Below are 19,774 nucleotides of genomic sequence, written 5' to 3' on the forward strand. Positions count from 1 at the left end.
TCCTGAGCTGAATAAGCTCGGGGCCGACTTCATCTTCGACCAACTCTTTGGACGGTCGGAGCAGTCGATTGCACCATTCAAGGCGCAGTTCGATGCTGGAATCAAGGCCATGATGATCCACGGCATGCACAAGGACGGCCGTCACACCGTCGAGAAGGATCAATTCCATCCTTTGGCCATAACAGGTCGGGAGCACTACATGGTGACGAAGGAGTCCCAGAAGGTTAGGAAGGATTTCGGAGGGGAAGTGAAAGAATTGGCCCTGGATGTGGTGCATCTATCATACCTCCGTAACTGTGATCCTCTGAATTAATGCCCTCGTAGCTCACAGCTTCCGATCGACACACGGGAGGCTTGAGTATCATGCTCCACATCGATGGTAGTGTATGGCCTGAGTTCGTGAACACTCCCGACAACGTCAAGGTCCAGGTGTATCTTCCCCCGCCCTTGCTTGCTGAATTCCCCGAGACGTCCGCTTCACTTGCTCGAATTGTTCAAGAATTCGCAACTAATATTGCTCCGCTGTGGATTTCTCGTTGTGATCGGGTGTTTCGCGCTGAGGGGTGGCGATACACGGAAGGGTCGCAGCCGTTTCCGAGGCATATCCCTCCTACCCGTCCTCTTATCCCTCGCCCTGAGTCGAACAAAGCTCTTTATGTCTTCTGGGGCCACACGGAGAGCACGTTCAAGCAGCTTCTCGAGTCGGACCAGCCCAGTGGTCAACCTCTCACTCCTCGCAAGACGACGGCAACCAGTTCTCGTGTGACCACCCGCGACCGTGATGCAAGCGTAATCAAAGAGCTCCGCGTGCGGGAGGAGGTGTCAATGCAGACCATCGGCGAGCTGCAAGCGCGTATTGCAGAACTCGAGGACGCCAATCATACCTTGCAGGAGGAGAAGAATGTGCTGCGGCACGAGAACGACGACCTCAAGGTGATACAGCACCTTAACAACGAGCACCTCGAGGCGATGTCGTCTCGTTACATAGGGCAGGCCCACGAGATGCTTGACCTGCACCGTGCTCGCTTCGATCACAGTAAGTCGAGCTATAATTGCTATTAGGCATTGGCTGATTCGCGTAGTCTACAGTGCGCGCGGCGCGACTCCTGCGAGAGAACGCGAACATTCTGCTCTAGAGGCTTCGCGGCAGAGATCTCCTGTGTTGAGGGCAACGACACCTCAGCCGATGGCCAGCCAGCCCAACACTCCTTCTACGCCAACTGGGCGGGGCTCTGCGCACGGTCGAGTGCCTGCCACACCCACCACACCACAATGCGTGCAGCACGAGAGGGTGCCACACGCATCGCCCTCCGTTCTTCACGAAGGTCGTTTGGACAGTTTTGGTCCCGAGACGTTTGAACTCCTGCGTGCCCATGGACTCCCCGACAGATTTCATCGTGTTCTCTTCAAAATCGAGGCGGAGTTTTTGCGGGACATGTGGGGTACCGAGATCGAGGCGCGGATGGGGGTTTCTGCCCGTGTTGCGCAGGACATTGTTGATGCGATGGTCGAGGATGGTGGCATGTAGATCACCATCTTGCTGCTCTGACTTGTATGCTGCTCCGACATGTATGCTCGCCGTCACTCAGGCTGTATGAGTTCCTAGTTCTATTAGTGTCACTTCACCACGTGTACTTAGGCCCCTGACACGTGCACCAGCAATGATGATTTTTGGTTGGCTCACACCGCCCACGTCACACGCCCACTGCTGTCTTTACTCTCACTCTCCCCTTCGACTTCTGGACGTCTCTTCAACTTCTTGACTCTAGGCCGTGGGTGTGTGGTCAGCTGAGTGCTGCCACGCGTTCTCGCGATGCCTTCCACTGTGGCACATGGTGTGACTGTGGCAGCCCCCACGAGGCCACAATCTCCACCGAAGCGGAAGAAGGTCAACCGTGACGCCGCCACAGTCCGCAAAATGGCAGCCCGCAACAAGCTCAAAAACCAAGAAATCGACGCAGCGATTTCGAAGTGGTACGACGACAGTGAGGCGCTCGCCAACAGCCTCGCAGAGCAATATGGTAACAAGCCCCAGCACTATATGAATCAGATGTTTTCCTCCGCAGACAAGTGGATGCATGCGCGCAAGCCGTCGGCCTGGAATGCCTGGCTGAGTGCTCTGGCAACTCAAGCTAATGAAGGTCAGTCCCATCGGTATCCTCTTGTGCGCTTTGCAGTGCTGACACCATTGCCCAGACACCGATCCCGGAGACACCTCTCGCCTTCTCGACTTGCAGTCCGAATACCGCGATTCCTACGACAAGTTGACCCTGGAACAGAAGAATTAGTGTTTGAAAGTCCAGTCCAGTCCAGTCTTTTGACCCCTTGGAGGAAAGACTGGGACTGGGACTGGTCCTAGATTGACCCCAAAATGGTAGGACTGGGACTGGACTGACTGCAACCAGTCCTTTGCAGTCCAGTTGCCTCCAAAGACTGGTTGCAACTGGTTGCAACTGCACATGCAGTCCCAACTGGTCCTGACTGGTCCTGACTGGTCTTTTGCCAGTTGCAACTGGTTTTTTCAAGCAATTGTGTCTGACAAAGTGACTCACGCTACTGTGATATGGTATATGACCACAGGCAATGGTGTGTATCCCATGGGAGCATCACAGTTCACTGAGTTCAGTCCATAATGACTGATACAGGCAAGGCATATGATGTCAGTAAGGGTGAGACAGGTATACCTACCATATTAGGCATAGGTGGAGGTGCATAGACAGATGATACATGTTGCCTAAATAGGCCACATCATCCATGTGTCCACCATCTGGTGCCTATCCTATGTATTACTGCTATTTATGACCCCAAAAACATCCCATTTGGCCATGTACACCAGCATATTAGGGGGGTGGCCAAAGACCAGTTGCAACTGGTTGCAACCAGTCTTTTGACCAGTCCCTCCAATTTGCCCAACCCTGGAAGACTGCAACTGGACTGGATAGGACCAGTCCTACTTTGACCAGTCCAGTCCAGTCTTTCTAAGGCCAGTCCCAGTTCAGTCCCAGTCTTTTTCCAGTCCATGGACTGGACTTTCAACACTAAGAAGAATCAATTCATTGAAGATTTGAAGGACACCAGGAACTCGAGGAAGCGCGGCGTGCAGCTCAGCGCGCGGAGCCGCTTGCTTGACTTCAATGCGACTGTCAATCTTATCATTTGTCTGGTAAGCTGTCGTGTACTTTCACTGGTGGTCCCCTCTCACTGTGTGCAGTTCAAGGGTCTCAAGGCACGCGTTGGCGTCGAAGGGTTCTTCTGTCTTGTGCGGTCGAGTACCAAGTACAATGTGTCCCCTCACCTCTGGTTCAGCTCGGCGCAACTCGGCAAGTATCTTCGGCTTAATATCAAAGGCTTCGACCTCGAGAAGATTGGGCTATTGGCGGAGGCATTTGTGGTGGCCGGCTGCGACTGGATGAGTAAGTTGTCATGATGCATTGTTGTCTGAGCTAGTACTGAATCATGTAGCCTTCCTCCACACGTCCAAGGACCAAGCGAACTTCTTGAAGACTGACATCCGCGACATGGTACATACTGCCCTCGGTGAGTGCATCAGTAATATGTTCTCGTCATCACTGACAATCTGCAGTCAACATCACCGGTAACCCGAAGATCATCATGAATTACAAGAGCTTCGAACACGAGATCGTCATCAAATACGGCATTGACATCGAAGGGTGGACCCCCGGCAAGGATCGCTTCATCAATCCCTCGGACCTCTCAGACAGCCTCCCCCTCCTACGCACTCTCCACGAGGCGCTTGAGTCGGGGACTTGCAAGTTCATCCGTCTCAGCGCGGAGCAAGTCTCGGCACGCAGGAAGGCGTACGACGCTCGCGTCAATGCCGGCGAAGTCGTGACACGCAAGACTCGTAAGGACAAAGGCGGCTCGCACAAGAAGCCGCCGAAGCGCAAGGGCCGTAAGAAGGGCAAACACCGCAGTGATCAGCCGAGCGACGATGACTCCAACTCCAGCGAGGACTCGGACGAGGACGACGAGGGCGTGCCGCGGCCACGCAAGCGCCGTCGTGTTGTGCAGGCGGGCGGGGCGGGCGAGGGCCAATAGGACTGGAGGTGGAGATAGCTAGTATGTCCTCGTGGTGGCTCTGCTGTTTCGTACTCGCCTTGCCCATGCTCGTGGATACCTTGTGTCGATTCTCCTTGTGGTACGAATGCTTCTGTAATACTCTATCATCTTATGCATGTTCCCAGCACCATTCACATGTGATGATAAGACCTAACAACCAATCCTACATAGTACAAAGCTACCTACAAAGCTAACTATGTACAGGAGGTAAGTATGACTTAGCCTTGACTCGACAGAAGGGAGCGCCGGCGGGGCTGGACCGTCTTACCTAAAAGGGAAAGGAAGGAGTAGTGGCGGAAGCGCCAGCGGGGAGCCTCGATCGTGTTACCCAGAAGGGAAAGCGCCGGCGGGAGCCCGGTCACGTTACCGGAAAGGGAACGGAAGAGAGAGCGCCGGCGGGGAGAGGAAGTGCCGGCGGGGAGTCTGGACCGTGCTTCCAAAACAGGAAGGGGCGGGAGATGGGCGCGGAACAGCGGGCGGGAGCGGAAGCCTGACGCCGATAAGGGTAGGCGCGCGGCGAGCGGGGACTCGGGCACGTGCGGACAGTGCCGAGGGCAGCACGTGAGGGCAAGACCGGCCAAGACACGTGAGATTGAGAAGGGAGACACGTGCGGGACGGGCTAGGCAGAGGCACGTGAGCTAGCCCTTTGCGGCGAGGTAAGTGGCTTAGATCTCCCCGGCTTTCTGAGGAGGTTTCTCTACGGGTAAGGCAATCTGTCCGATCGGGGCTAATAGGCCGGATCACATGGGGGTCTACGATGTGGCTAATCAGCGGCTGATCGTGGGATGATCAGGTGCTCCGCTTCGGCAACGGGCGCTTAATTGAGCGCTTAGTCAGCGATGTAAGTGCACACTGTTACTGCAGCACAATTCACTTGTTTTGGGGTCAAGAAAATGCGGATTTATCAGACAATATTCCAGGATATATGTGGAGCATCCCTGAGCATATTTACAAGTGGAGAAGATTCCCTATATGGTCATTCAGTGCTGAGACATCAAAACATGCATGTTATTACCATTTTCCCCCACCAATAGCTGTGCTGTGCAACTTCCAGACACATCCATGCATTGTAAACTATGCACATATCTATACTTGCTGGGGAGAGGGCCATGGCTGGCAGTACGATCCCATTGGTTTAGACACATTGAGGTGTGAAGAATTCAGTATTTCCCATTTTCACTGTCTAGTTGCTGCCTGGCAGCCCAAATACTCTATGCATCCTGTTTATCTACATTGTTGATTTCAGTGCTCCATCATGAGCAATATTACAATTGAGCAAGTAAGCCACCATGTGTTGTGTGTCATTGCTATATTCATAGGAAACTGTCTGTGAAGAGCACATACTTACACTGAGACTTGCACATGGAATCATTATTGCTTTTGCTCAGTATTCCAGTAATGCCTACTCAATGGTCATGGCATCCAGTCATAAGTCCCATGAACACAAAGGTTTTCAACCTTTGTGAGATAACTTTTGGTTTCATCTGCTGGCTGACACTTACTTCTTTTGTATGCATGCACAATTCACCATCATATTGCTCTTGTTCAACCACCCTCTCAATATATACAGATTCTCTACTGTTTGTTTGGAATGGCAGGTACTTCACCAGATATTACCACAATGCACCATGTGTAATGATACCTGCTTCTTGGACCCTCCCATGATATATACAACACTGTTAAAATGGCACACGTGTTCACTCCTGGGTTATGGTGTTATTGTGTGCCTTTCCATATACCATCAAAGAATCCAGCATGAGTAGCTAACATTTTATGATAACATGTGAAGGGAAATGTTGCTCCCAATGAGAGTAATCCAAAGTCACTTATTATTGACTAGAGATCTAGAAAAGGACAGTCAGATATTTGCCCAGAAGTCCACTATAAGCATGGTCTGTTGCTGGTTGCCTAGTAAGCAAAGAAAGTCTGAGTGACAGTAGACATTGTACAAATAGACATCATCAATCCATGGTACAATCATTCCCTGCCCATATGAGCAAGCCCAGAGCTGCCAATTATATCACCCAAGGCTCATTGCATAACTTGAACAATAGGACCTGGTAACACATCAGCCTATAATATGATGGTAGAGGTTAGATATGCTCCAAGCAATTATCACATGAGGGAATAGAGTTGGTGTCATCTCATTCTCCTCCAGCACTGCAGCAACTATGAAGGGCTGGGATGTATGGTAAGTCTGCATGTCTAGTTGCTCACCTCATGACACTGGTGGTGTATACAGTTCTCTAGAAAGAGTAGCAAGTGCACAGTACAGTGTCTCTGCGTCACTTCTAGGATCAGTACAGTGTGAACAAATTCTGGAACCCATATTTGTGATGGCTATGCCATTATACAAGGGACATGCAAAGCAAATTTATGTTATGAGTGTTTCCAGCATTGAATGGTACCTTTGTGCTGCAGGTATTCACTGTTGAGTGATCATGGTCCACATAAGGGGCTGAGAAGCCAATTACTAGTTACAGCAAGTAGTACAAGGTGGGAATCATACATAACATTTCCTTGTTTTGTCTGCATTTTCTGAGCCCAGACTCAACAACTAATTCAAACTTTCCAGGTCAGCTACTACATAGTATTCACACAATTCATAGGTAATTGGTAAGCATCACAGGAAACACAAACAATGTAAAAGAATGAGTGAGCATGTGATTTTCATTGTGCTTTGTTGAATGGTGCCATATCTATATGAAAGTATGGGAAGGATACTATGTACAGACTCTATGACACATCATATATGTGACTGAGAATATACACAACAGTTTTTTTTCATTTTTGGGAGGCCACAGCACAGCAAATACAGTGTCACTGATGAGCTTGTGGCTGGCATTCAAGCTCACTCCACAGTTTGGCAGCCTGCATGTTCAGGGCCTGTTGAGCTGTTGAACTAACACAACAGCTTAGGATCCTGTTTGGAGTTGCCAGTTCCTGACAATTCCAGGTGATACTGGTGGTTACAAGACATACAAAGACTCACTGAAAGAGTGGCTTATATCAGGCCATGCATGGGAAACTCTGCACTATCATAGGTTTTTTGCCACATGCAAGCCTCAATAGTGAGCACAATATGAATGTATAGTACTCCTGGATTTCTCTCTGATTTCCCTGCTATTTATCCAGTACTGCAGAGGCCATCAATGGCCAACTTCCTAAATGGGCAGGAGACTAACCATATATGGCAGGTTTCCATGTCTGCTTCAAAGACTCTCCTCATACCTGTGGAGCTCTCTAGTAAACATGCTTACCAAGATCTGCTCATATGCCTCAGTATCACTTCTCATGGTCAGTACTCTCAAAGATACCTAATATGGACCACCCCCATCAGTATCCATGAAGCATCCCATGGAGAAGGAATATTTGGGTATTTTTGCGCATTTAATGGGGCTCTAGTAAGAGCTCAGTTAGTGTGGCTGAAAGCCATCAAAAAACTCGGCATGAAGAGCTGAGATTGAAGAATTACTTTAAAGGGGAATGTTTGTCAGCATCCCAGCCAATGGGAGTGCTCCAAAATCCCTTTTGAGTGACCGGAGTCGTCGACAGGCCAGAATTCCACCTGCGCTTCCCACACTATGCCATCAATTAGGCTTGACACATGATAGCATGTGATCGCCCTAGTTAGGCTTCGTCCACACCGATCACCTTACACTGCGTTAAACACTGTGTTAAATCTGGGACTTATCAAACGAGTCCCTGGGCCCTCCGGCTATTCCGGGTACGCCCCGTGCGAGCGCTTGGCCGCTGCTAGCGAGGCAGGGCGCCCGATGCCATCAGGTCCCGTGATGGACGTCCCGTATGGTTCCTCGCCGGATATGGCAGTGCCTCTGGCCTCGCCACATCATCAGGCGCGCTCGCCGTCAGCGTGCTCCCGCCACCCACCCCTTTCCCGTTATAGACAGCCCACATGTGACTGCCCATTTCGGTTCTCTGCTGGCACTCCCGCGTGATCCTGGATGATCGGAGCCCGGTGCTCCGCAACGTGATCGCTGGCCCGTGCGCACCGTGCTCGCCGGCGCTTCCCTCTCCTGCCTGCTTACCGCCTACACCATCGTGCTCACCAGCACTTCCTCTCCCCTTGCTTGCTCACCGCTTCCACTGCCGCGCTCGCTGCTCGCCGTGCCCGCTCATCGTCGACACCATCGTTGTCGTGCTCGCTGGCGCCTTCCATCCCCTGCTTGCTCACTGCCCCTAGCACCGCGCTCGCTGTACTGGCCCCTCCCCGGCCTGGTGCCACGTGTGCTGTGCCAGCCGGTGCCCCCGTCGTCGTGCCAGCTCATCATGCCTGCCGTCGTGCTCGCTGGCACCCTTGGTCTCGCCCAGTGCCGCCTCCCCGCTGCCGTGTACGTCTCGCCTCTCCGCCTCACCTTCTCTCAGGATTCAATGCCCCGCTGTCCGTGCCGCATCTATCAACCAGCACGGTGCTCGGTCGACAACGTTCCCCAGTAGCACCATCACGTGTCACGCTTGCCAGTCCCCTTGCTATCCTTACGACTCGTCGCCATGTACGTATCTGTTTCTGCTCTTCCCTACCCCGCATCGTCGTGGTTGACATGACAAGCTTCTTGCCCTGCAGGCAAGTGTTCGTCACAGCCTGTAGACGGGAGCTTGTGGCATCTCCGCTTCGCTCTGCCCTTGGTCTCGACACCTCATTTCCGCCATGAATAAGAAGAGGAAGACCGGGCTGTCGAAGGCGATCAAAGTCACCTATGGCTCTCCCTTCGGGAGAACTGAAACCACGACTCGGCTCCGCTTAGGCAGCTCTGGCGTACGCTGCGAGCGAAGGGAAAGGGAACAGCGGGAGACAGTTGTTGGTATGTCTTTGCTGTGTATACCCTTCTGAGTGCTCATTTCAACAATCAGGCATGTGTCTCGATGATCAGGAGGTGTACAGACACCTCGTCACAGAGTCGAACGAGGAGCCTTCTGTGGAGGAGGATTGCGTGGATATCATACCCCCGGGCGAGGAAGGCATGGTATTGAGTGGTGAGGATGAGCTCTGCAGAACGATCTTCCTTGAAGATGGGGTGAAAAGGTGCGTCAGACTCCTGTCAAATCTCGACAACGTGTCAACATTCTTCGTGAAGGAAACATAGGGACATTCGGTCGCGGAAGAATCAGGTCGCCATCCGCGAGAACGAGTGGAGGGAGCAGCGAGATGACCTGGTTGAAGGGTATCTTGCTTGGAGAGCAGGCGACGTGGTGGATGCACGACCTGAGCATTGTGCATGGCCGCTTTGGGCTATTGATTTCTTTGGTATGTTCCTCGTGTTCTGTGTTGGTTTCTTGCCATGATATCAGATACAGGGAGTGAGTCGAAGACGTTTGTGGCCTGTGGCATCGACATGCGCATCAACCCCACGCTCACTCGGTATGGCTACATTGGTACAGCACCCCTCGAACCCTCCGTCGCGATCTCCTTCCATGTCCTTGAGGCCTTCTGCGCCCAGCATCATGCCTGCCCTCGATTCAGCATCCAGGCGCAGGTGAAAGCCCTCTGCCGCCTGCAGGCTGTAAGTCATACATTTCTTTTGGAACATGTCATTGATCACTATCCCTTTAGGTTCCATACAAGCCCTATCTCTGTACACAATTCTGTATTGCCTACGACGTCTATCTCAACATCTATATCGCGTCGACAGCCTCATTAACACAGCGCTTGGGCACGACCTCCCGGATTGGTGCATGTGGCATGCCTGTGCACCCTGCCTCTATGTGCTCGAGGGCGAAGATCCATTGACCCCAGCTCTCCTCGCCACCATGGACGGTAACCAGTCCCTCAAGCTCGTCGATGACGTGTTCCGCCCTGGCACAACACGTGAGGATCCCCGCACCGCGCGCACAGACCTCTGGCTATCCCCAGAGGAGGTTGACGTCTACAAGGATGATGTCCATTCGAGCCGAGTACGTCATCAAACATTTGATAGATGACGTGGTGATTGATCCAACCAGGGGCCGCCAAAGCCTGCCACATCAGTGCCTGGCGATGCCGGCCCATCGTCCTCCAACAGTACCCAAGGTGCGGCTGCTCCACAAGATGATGACATGGACTGGCTCAACGTCAATCAAGGCGACATTCTCGCCGAGCCCGTCACTGTCTGCATGGAACGCTGGCGCAACGCTGGCCCCGAGGTGCGAAAGAAGATGTTCGCGCTGTTCTCCATCACTGGGATCTTCGTGGCCGTTTGCCGACATGGCCAGCTTCTGATCATGTGCGACATGATCCAAAGCGGTGAGCTGTACGTTTCTGACATCATTCTAGTATAGCTACTGATTGATCTGATTGTTGCTTGCAGCATGAAATATCCGCTCGCCATCATCGCGAAGATGATCGACGTATACGGCAACGACATCAAACTCGGCTATGACATAGCATGCGTGTTCGCGAAGACTGTGGAGACAAGCTCCCATTGGTGCAAAGGCGCGGGCGGCGCGCTTCTCGGGTGTCGTAGCCGCCTTCCATGGCTATAGCCACAACAGGGGATGCCAACTGGACTGGCATCCTCTGTATACGGAAGGTGTCGGTAAGGAAGACTTCAAAGGTTGTGAACACCTGTTTTCTGAATCCAATGCACTTGCTGCGGGTACACGGCTTTCGACTGCCTTCCACCGCCATCAAGCAATTGAGGAGTTTTTTGGGCACTGGGCTGAGCGAAAACATGTAGAATCGGGTGAGTACTACGTACTTGTCTCTGGTGTTGCTGACCAATTCAGCCTTGTTCATCTGGAACAACTACCGGCAAGCTCTAGAAATCATTTGTCTTGATGGTGAGGTCGTCCGAGTGCTGTCAGATGAACTACGAGCAGGACCAGCCGAATACGAGAACTATGTTGCAGAAGAGCGCGCGTATCTACGTCGCCTGAAGGCGGAACCATTGTCGGTCAGCCGTCGGATCGATTACCTGGAGGTATTGCTGAAGTTAGAGAATGCCTGGTAAGTGTCATCTTCGAGATCCTACCTGCACTCACTTCTGGTTGCAGGCAAAAATTGCAAGCTGCAAAGACAGAATACATCTGTGCTGAACACATGAAGCGCATCGGTGCCGCAAACCCCAACGAAACAACCATTCTATCACTCTACTCAAGCACGTTTGGGCGTTGGAAAGCCCTTGACAAAGAAGCACAAATCATCAAGCTTGAGCTCGAGCTTGCCGACCGTTGGCAGCCAGCAGACGCGATATACAGGCAGTACCTCGGTGAGCTCGATCAATGGAAATACAGGTGCACGCTCAACAACCTCGAGTGCCTGGTCGTGCAGCATCTCCTTGAGCTCACGAAGCTGGGAATGAGTGGCACAGGTGAGTACTCAGTACTACTCACAGTTCGCGGCCACTTGTATTCTCATGCATTCACAGGGTACAAGATGCGCGAGAAGATTGGGAAGGCACTGAAGACCCGCGCAGAAGCAGTCCGAAAAGCTCTCACCGAGTACAATCACCGTGCCGCCCAGCTCGTCCTGCCATGGCCGTCGCTGACATGGTCCGAGGTGATGGAAATGACAACATTATCAGAGTTTGACCTGCTACTAGACGCACGTCAAGATATCCGACAGCTCCCATGGGCTTGCAGAGCGAATTGCAAAGCCATGACAGCGTACTTCAATGTCAAACGAGTGGGCAAAGAAATCAAACATCTCAATGTGGAGATGGTACGGCTCTTTACCTTCATTATTGACGAGCACTACGACTTCTATCATGCCATCTCTCGCAACCTCATCTCGAGGCCAGAACTCGCTCACGAACTCTCGACAAGGTGGCTTTACCGCAATCAGGTAAACAAAACGATTGTGCACCGTCTCTACAAGGTCACGCAGCTCCCAGGTTACACTGGGAATCTGCTGCACGGTTGCCATCCAGGTCGCGACCTGGCGTCTTCGTTTGGGTTGCCTCTCCCGACGTGGGCAGCATGGAGCAATGGTGCCACTCTACTACCGCGCGACGAGGCTCGCACTGATGACGACGAGAGTGGCGATGATGAGGATGTACCAGGGATGGAGGGTGAACAAGAGGCTGCGTAATTCCTTACATTCGTAGATAATCTCGGAGCACAATCGGCAGACATTACAGAGAGTGCGGCGGAACTTCTCGATTAGCATGTATACACGAACGAACTTGAACAAATGAATGTAATGCCATTTTTTGATTGCTACATTAGTGGGATTCCCTACTTCAAGGAAATGCAGCCCTACTTCTAGGAAATGCAGAGGACATTGCACGGAATTTGCGGCCACAGAAGGAGGCATTTGACGAAACTGTTATGCGCTGCACGTACGGTGCGTGCAGTCGTGCAGGCATAATTGTGTTCACCGCGCGCCAGCCACACTTGCGCTCTCACCATATCACACTCGCACCGCTCTCATCACTCGTGCTCTCACCGCATCATCTCGCTCACTCCTACTCTTCTGCAGTCACTACTCAAACTCTGCCACTCTCGGCTTCCGTCTCATGGTTAAAACCTATCGTGCAATGAGCAGAGCAGTTGCTCTCCCATTTGAGCAATGCTCGTTCAACCCACTTGGCATTTGATCTGTGCATACTCACTGGGGGCGCAACGACAACTACCGCAAGAACCACGATAAGTTCGACAAGATGGACATGCTATACTTCATCATCGACTGCCACAAGGACGGCAAGCACGTTCCCCCTCACGGGGAGTTCCACAAACTCTTCTTCACCGCGCGGGAGCACAATACGTCGGACTCGGAGGGGTATGTGGAGAAAATGGCATTTAGGATTATGTTCGAGGAGATCGTATATGACGTGGTGCGTGGCTTGATTCTCACAAGTATATAGAGTGCTCACTTGTTGCTGTTCCTGCAGCTGACAGCATGGGATCGGTTCACCGGTGGTGCCACTGTCATGATGCATGTCAATGCCAATGTTCCACCAAACACGGTCCTGCACGTCCAGAACGTCAAGATCCATGCGTACATTCCTCCTCCTCTCGTCATCGAAGATCGACAAGCAAGATACTCTATCGCGCGCATGGCACAAGAGTTCGCGAAGGAAATCGGTATCCCTGCTATCCGTCAATTCCACTCTGCCTACAACACATCCATCAAGTCGTATGCTCTCATCGAGCACCCCGAAGGTCCGTTCGCATCAACACCTCACCACGGTGTTCGCTCTGCCTCTCGGACGCCCCTCATCCCACCTCCTTTGCACAAAATGACCCAGTACATGTTCTATGGATGTCCGGATGGCGAGGTTGAGGATATGATCACGGCCGAGGAGGAGAAGCACCAGCCCTGCACGACGAACCTATTGCCTCTCTACGAGAGTGATCACACCTCGTCAGAAGGGCCGGGATCGGTGCCGGAGGGTGACGCCCCTCCATCGGAAGGGAGTGTGGCCTCAGACAGCGATGACACCCTCGACGAGAGCGATGAACTTCGCACTCGCGAGCAGGAACACCTGCTGGAGATCCGGCTCCTGAAGGAGAAGCTCGAGAAGCTCGAGCGGCGCAGCAGCATTCAATTCGTCGAGCTGTCGTGCCGCAGTGAGGAGCTGGAGATCCTCAAGCTCCAGCTTGGTGAGTGGCCACCAGTCCCCTCGACTCTAACACTAATTGGCTGCAATAGCTCTCGCGCGCAACCCGACGCCTGTACCGGTGGCGCTCGCTGACTCGGAGACCTCTGGGGCGCGGGCGCAGACTGTTATCTCTGATACCATGCCGTCTGTCTCGTCCATCTCGTCCATCTCGAGTCCCGCCGCGTGCGCCCCACAGACGTATGGCGACAATGTTCCGCCTAGTCAGCGAGTCCCTCTCTTCAGGCAACCGGCTTCTCCGTGTCACCCTGTACACGCTCTGCTTGTGCCTTTCGGCGAGCACTCCAAGAAGGCCCTTGCCGAGTTTGGTCTTCCCGACAATTGGTACGAGACTTTTTGGAAGCTCGAACGCAACTCCCTTCCTGAAAACTATGTTCACGAGATCAACCTTCATGGTCTTCACATGGAGGTGGCGAGGGAGCTGGCGGCTGTGATGAAGAAGGACCAGGGACTTTGAGCTTCGTGCTAAGTCGATATACCAATCTTGCTTTCTGAACGTCGTACATCTGTCTACTGCTCTGCTGTATATCACTTTGTAAAATCTGTCTGTTGAATTCTGTCACATGCACCTATATGATTCCCCTCACGTGTTGTCCCATTGCCAATGTAGCAATTATCAATGCCAGCTCAGCCTGTCTTGACATTCCCCATACCCTCTGGATTTTTTTTCTGTTCCTCTCGTCTTCTGCTCACTGTGTTGAGCATGCCCAACCATTCATTTAACAGTAAGTCGTTGAAATTCGTGATTGGCTTGAGAGTGTCACTTGACGTGTTCTGCAGCTTCTCGAATTCAGACCACATGCCCACTGAGGTCACTTATGGCCCGCAGGCAGCTATTGCCGTGAGGCCAATTGCTCCCACGACCAGGAAGCCCCCGAACCACGACTCGGCCACTCTCCGTGCGATGCAGGCAGCTTCAAGAGCTAAGTCGGAGGCGATTGATGCCGACATTCAGAAATGGTATGACAGCTCGGAGGCATACGCTCACGAGCTTGCAGCAAAGTATGACAAGGATGCCCAGCATTTCCTTGGCCTTATGTTCTCCGGTGGCCTGAAGAAGCAAAAAAATCGAAAACCGATGACGCGACCGAAAAGAACACAAAAGCCACACAAAAACCCAACCGTGAGGTCGAGCAGTGGTATGTGAGACCTCCGTGTCTATGAGATGTACGGGGGACTGTACAGTGGTCTAGGTAAGAAGGGGGAGGACGGACAAGACTCCGAACGACGTGGGAGAGCTTCGAAGATGTCGAAGACTGTTAGAAGACGAGGGCTAAGCCTCGAAGGTAGGAGGGAGAGTTTCGACAGACGTGTCGAACGAACGGTGACAAGGGAGGCGAGCGACGGCAGGAGAAAGAGTGTAGAGCCTCTCGGGGCAACTACGAGCTGGCGAACGTACTGGCGAACTGACTGACTGACTGGCTTCGAACGTACTGACTGACTGGCGAACTTGCTGACTTTCGAACGTACTGGCTGACTGACGAACCTCGCCGGTGCGAGGTGAGATTGAGAGGGAAAGGGGGTCTCTGAGATTCGAAGGGAACAAGTCCCAGAGTATATACAGGAAAATACGGTCTGAAGACCAAGAGAGCCAAGAGAAATACAAGAAATGATGAATGAAAGTGATAAGGAAAGCAGCCAATCGGAGAATGTCACAATGCTCGACCCGGACCTACTAACACATGAGAGAATCCAACTCGGCCTTCCGCAGGTTCTGCATAACGGGCGACCGTCCCCGAGCGGCGAAGGTCATAACCGGGGCCGGTGACAGTCCTCGAAGATATGAGACAGCTGCAGGAGTTCGCCTGACTTACACAAACATGCCGCACCTCGACCCAACTTCCGAAGCGTATGCTGCCCGCTACTACCGCCTCCTAGAGGTCCTCAAGACCGAGGGACTTGTCGAGCCGCGATACGATGCCAACAGTCCCGGAGAGTGGCTGGCTTGGGCCCACGGAGTCCGTTGGATGATCGTACGTGCCTCCGAACTTAGACTATCGTTCGAACCATCGAACCGACCTTCGAACAGCGATTCTTGTTCGAGTCCCGCAGCTGGGCCATCCTGCTGGCGAACGATACACTTCCTGCTCCTAGGTCGTTCCCCGAGATCGACGAGTTGATGCGTTACCTCGACGAGGTCTTCCACCGCGATGGCAACCAGGGAGATATCCTAGGTTCGCCCTACCCTACGATCGCCTGGTCCGAGACCTTGGTGCTGCTCGAACAAGTTAACCAGGCCGAGCGTCGTCCTCTTGCGAACCCGCAGTATCAGCGCGAGTTGTTGATCCTTTCCGACTTCCGCCAGCTGCCCGACAACCTCGAGTCCATGGGTCGAGCGATTCACAACATCGCAGTCGACCAGCGCCGCACGCACGGCACCCTCGTCAGATTGCTCGAGAGCTTGCTCGAACGCGTCAACACCGACCGCGGCTTCGACGCCGGTCCGTCTGTTCGTAGGGGTAGAGGTGGAGGTCATGGGTGTGGTGGTCGAGGACATAGATACGAGAATTGCCGGGGTCGTCACTAGCTAGGTTGACGTAGCCATGTACTTGCCTCGGAGTCCTACCAATGTAGCGACACTTCTAAACCGCTTGCCTCTGGCACTAAGGGTCCCGAACACGGACATTCGAGCTTCGAACGTCGGGTGGTTCCCTCGAACGGACGGGACATCGGGCGGGTCCCTCGAAAGGACAGATTGCGTGTCGACCGGACTGACTTAATGTACTGTCGTATCGACCGTAAATCGCGTTTTCGGTGGGTAGGTGAGCTAAGGGCTCATCACCGAACGCGTACAATGGCTGGCAACGTCAACTCATGATGGAGGCCAATAAAGATAATGTACACATGAATCGACAGAATTCTATCAGTCTAACTACTTACTACAGGTGCTCAGCCTGGAGATCGCGTGGGACTCATCGAGATGTCTACCGAGTATCGAGACTCGTATCACAAACTTTCCGACGAGACGAAGGAGGAGCTTAAGGAAGAGGTTCAGGATGCAAGGGAGTCGCGGCAGATGGGTTTCCGGTTGAATCAGCGTGGGCGGTTGGCAGACGCGAACAACGTCTGGAAACAGATCACCGAATTGGTGCGCAACATTAATCTTTGCTCGAGTCACATTTGTATTAATGATGAATACCCAGTTGAAAGGTTTGAAGGCACGCGTCGGGATTGAGGCCATGGTGCTCATGGTCCGTAACAACCACGAGTTCACTATGGACCCGCGATGGTACATCACGGCATCGCAAATCAACGATTATCTTGGTACCAACTTCAAGGGATGGGACCTAGAGAAGATTGGAGCACTGGTGGAGGCTTTCTCGGTTGCAGGCTGTGATTTCATGTGTGAGTACGTGTGTTGCTTATGTCTCTTCAACTAACCATGACATCAATCACATAGCCTTCTATCGCACTGCTCGAGAGAAGGCCGAGCATCTCAAGAAGCTCATAAGGCAGAAGATCCTTGAAGGCTTAGGTATGTTCAAATGCACCCTACAAGTTTTATGCTGACAGCTCTGCAGCCACGATCACTGGTGAATTGAACATCCAAATGAATTACATCAACTATGAGCAGGAGATCGTCTTCCGTCGCGGCGTCATTCTTCGTGGTTGGCTCCTCAGCGAGTTCAAGAACCCATCTGAGCTCAGCACCAGCATCCCCCCTCTCAAAGCACAGTGGCAAGCCCTTCAGTCGGGTGCCTGTCATTGGGAGAAGACCACCCCCGAAGAGCGTGAGAAGCTCAAGGCATCCTTCGCCGAGAAGCTTGCGGGTGGGCAGGTCAAAAAGCGGAAGGAGCACTCGGACAAGGGAAAGAAGCACGTGCGGCCCAAGAAGTCGAGGGCCAAGGGCAAGGGCAAGGAGGCAGCGACGGCGGCGGCAGTGGCAACGGCGGGCGGTGATGTGGAGAAGGAGAGCAGTGACGACGACGAGAGCGGAGATGATGGCGAGGGTCAATCACGCAAGTGTCGCCGTGTCGCAGAACCGAAGAGCGCTGAGTTCGTCCCCGACGATGTGGATGACTAGCATGCGTAAGACTCACCTCTCCGAATGTTGCTGTATGATCTCTCGTGTTCGCTGTGGGGAGTGCCCCCCACATAGGCCCGGACAGTACGTATATCCCTTATTTTGAGCTACCTGGTCAGTGCCATTCCCTCCGAGCATATTGACAACCTTCGCTATTCCTTCCGATACCCCATTTCTATTGTACCTGATGGACTTCGTGCGATTTCGCATTACTTACCATATATAGCAAGTACCTACTATTAGTCAGCTTCGGCGGCATACAGTGCCACGAAGACATGTACATAGCTCAGCTCTCCCCACCTCGAATCTAGACATCTGCGAGCATAGCTCGCGCATTTCCCCATACACTCGCTGGAGCTGGGAGAGGCTCCCCGGGTCAGTCAGTGTTGACCGACTCGGGCAATCGAGAATCTTTCGGTGGACGCAGTGGCACGTAATCAAGTACAAGGACTCACGGAACGAGCACAGGAGCTCGCGGAACGAGCATAGGAACTTGCGGAACGAGTACAAGGATCAGCAGTACTAGCTTAGGAGCTCGCGGAACGAGCACAGGAACCTGCGGAACGAGGAGGGCGACCACGGAACGAGAACAAGACCACTGTGGAACAAGTTTAGCAAGCGTAGCAACTACAGAGCGAGAGTGAGGCACGTTCGGAACGAGGACGAGAGCGAGATAGGACAGAGACCACGGAACGAGTCAGGAATGGGGTCAACAGCGAGGCTTGGAGAACCGAGAACGAGGTCTGCGACCCTGAGGCGTCGTACGAGACCACGTCATTGGCACAGCTCCCCTCGACCATCATGCACCCCTTTCCACCCACATTTCCTCCACCCCGGAAGCAACAGACTAGCCCGCCCCTCAAACATCGCGCCCGGGAGCACGACACTCCCGAGCTACACATCGCACCATCAATGCTCATGCTATGTGGACCCAATCATGTCATTGTCTATCTACTTACAGGTCTACGAATTTACTACTACATATTTGTTTGACATAGGCAGGCAAGAAGGGGGCGAGCTCGACAGAATGGGAGTGGGGAAGGAAACCGGGAGGCAGGCAAGAAGGGGGCAAGGTCGACAGAATGGGAGTGGGGAAGGAAATGGGGAGAACACGGTGAGCATGACACTCACCATAGCGAGCTTGCTAAGTCGGGCACAGTACATAGGCGGCCGTGGCGGCGAAGGTGGTGACTCGGCAAGCAGAGGTCGTCAACCAACTCAGTGCACATGGCACTGAGCTGCAGCGGGACCGGCTCGGCGAGCACGGTGCTGAAGGCAGAGACATTAGCACAAAGACGACCAGAAGCGAGACAGACATACCCGGCAGCGAGGAGGCAGCACTGGGCGAGACCAAGGGTGCCAGCGAGCACGACAGCAGGTGTGATGAGCTGGCACGACGGTGTAGGCGGTAAGCAGGGAGGAGAGGGGAAGTGCCGGCGAGCACGGTGCACACGGGCCAGCGATCACGTTGCGGAGCACCGGGCTCCGATCATCCAGGATCACGCGGGAGTGCCAGCAGAGAACCGAAATGGGCAGTCACGTGTGGGCTGTCTATAACGGGAAAGGGGTGGGTGGCGGGAGCGCGCTGACGGCGAGTGCGCCTGATGATGTGGCGAGGCCAGAGGCACTGCCATATCCAGCGAGGAACCATACGGGACGTCCATCACGGGACCTGATGGCATCGGGCGCCCTGCCTCGCTAGCAGCGGCCAAGCGCTCGCACGGGACGTACCCGGAATAGCCGGAGGGCCCAGGGACTCGTTTGATAAGTCCCAGATTTAACGCAGTGTTTAACGCAGTGTAAGGTGATCAGTGTGGACGAAGCCTAACTAGGGCGATCACATGCTATCATGTGTCAAGCCTAATTGATGGCATAGTGTGGGAAGCGCAGGTGGGAATTCCGGCCTGTCGACGACTCCGCTTTGGCAACAGGCGCTTAATTGAGCACTTAGTAAGCAATGTAAGTGTATACTGTTTCTGCAGTGAAACTGACTTGTTTGGGGCTCAAAAAAGTCCCAGAAAATCGGATAATGTTCTAGGAGATCTGTGGAATATCCCTAAGCATATTTGAAGTAGAGGGAACCTCAATACATGGTCATTCAGTTATAAGAAA

General features: G+C 53.1%; 5 protein-coding genes across 5 annotated transcripts; all 5 read left to right on the top strand.

The window, feature by feature from the left end:
- Positions 1–1,813: 1,813 nt before the first annotated feature.
- B0H18DRAFT_1122873 (uncharacterized protein) lies at positions 1,814–2,288 on the top strand (the record flags this gene model as incomplete). The annotated part of the gene is made up of 2 exons (XM_048034596.1): positions 1,814–2,141; positions 2,197–2,288. The coding sequence occupies 2 exons, from the start codon at positions 1,814–1,816 to the stop codon at positions 2,286–2,288; spliced, it is 420 nt and encodes a 139-aa protein (XP_047889128.1).
- A 731-nt stretch (positions 2,289–3,019) lies between these two features.
- B0H18DRAFT_1122874 (uncharacterized protein) lies at positions 3,020–4,059 on the top strand (the record flags this gene model as incomplete). Its single annotated transcript, XM_048034597.1, has 4 exons — positions 3,020–3,163; positions 3,212–3,413; positions 3,463–3,537; positions 3,584–4,059. 4 exons carry the CDS (start codon positions 3,020–3,022, stop codon positions 4,057–4,059), a joined length of 897 nt encoding a protein of 298 aa, XP_047889129.1.
- A 7,223-nt stretch (positions 4,060–11,282) lies between these two features.
- Positions 11,283–11,927, top strand: B0H18DRAFT_839225 (uncharacterized protein; the record flags this gene model as incomplete). Its single annotated transcript, XM_048039477.1, has 2 exons — positions 11,283–11,388; positions 11,446–11,927. Coding segments are annotated over 2 exons (588 nt in total), but the record flags the coding sequence as incomplete, so codon positions are not given.
- Positions 11,928–12,678: 751 nt separating this feature from the next.
- Positions 12,679–14,095, top strand: B0H18DRAFT_1122876 (uncharacterized protein; the record flags this gene model as incomplete). The annotated part of the gene is made up of 3 exons (XM_048034598.1): positions 12,679–12,852; positions 12,910–13,621; positions 13,671–14,095. 3 exons carry the CDS (start codon positions 12,679–12,681, stop codon positions 14,093–14,095), a joined length of 1,311 nt encoding a protein of 436 aa, XP_047889131.1.
- Positions 14,096–15,458: 1,363 nt separating this feature from the next.
- B0H18DRAFT_1122877 (uncharacterized protein) lies at positions 15,459–17,662 on the top strand (the record flags this gene model as incomplete). The annotated part of the gene is made up of 6 exons (XM_048034599.1): positions 15,459–15,611; positions 15,668–16,079; positions 16,524–16,726; positions 16,782–16,983; positions 17,039–17,113; positions 17,160–17,662. 6 exons carry the CDS (start codon positions 15,459–15,461, stop codon positions 17,660–17,662), a joined length of 1,548 nt encoding a protein of 515 aa, XP_047889132.1.
- Positions 17,663–19,774: the final 2,112 nt, after the last annotated feature.

Source organism: Fomitopsis serialis, assembly GCF_022376445.1.
Source record: "Fomitopsis serialis strain Sig1Antser10 chromosome Unknown B0H18scaffold_85, whole genome shotgun sequence".
NCBI lineage: Eukaryota > Fungi > Basidiomycota > Agaricomycetes > Polyporales > Fomitopsidaceae > Fomitopsis > Fomitopsis serialis.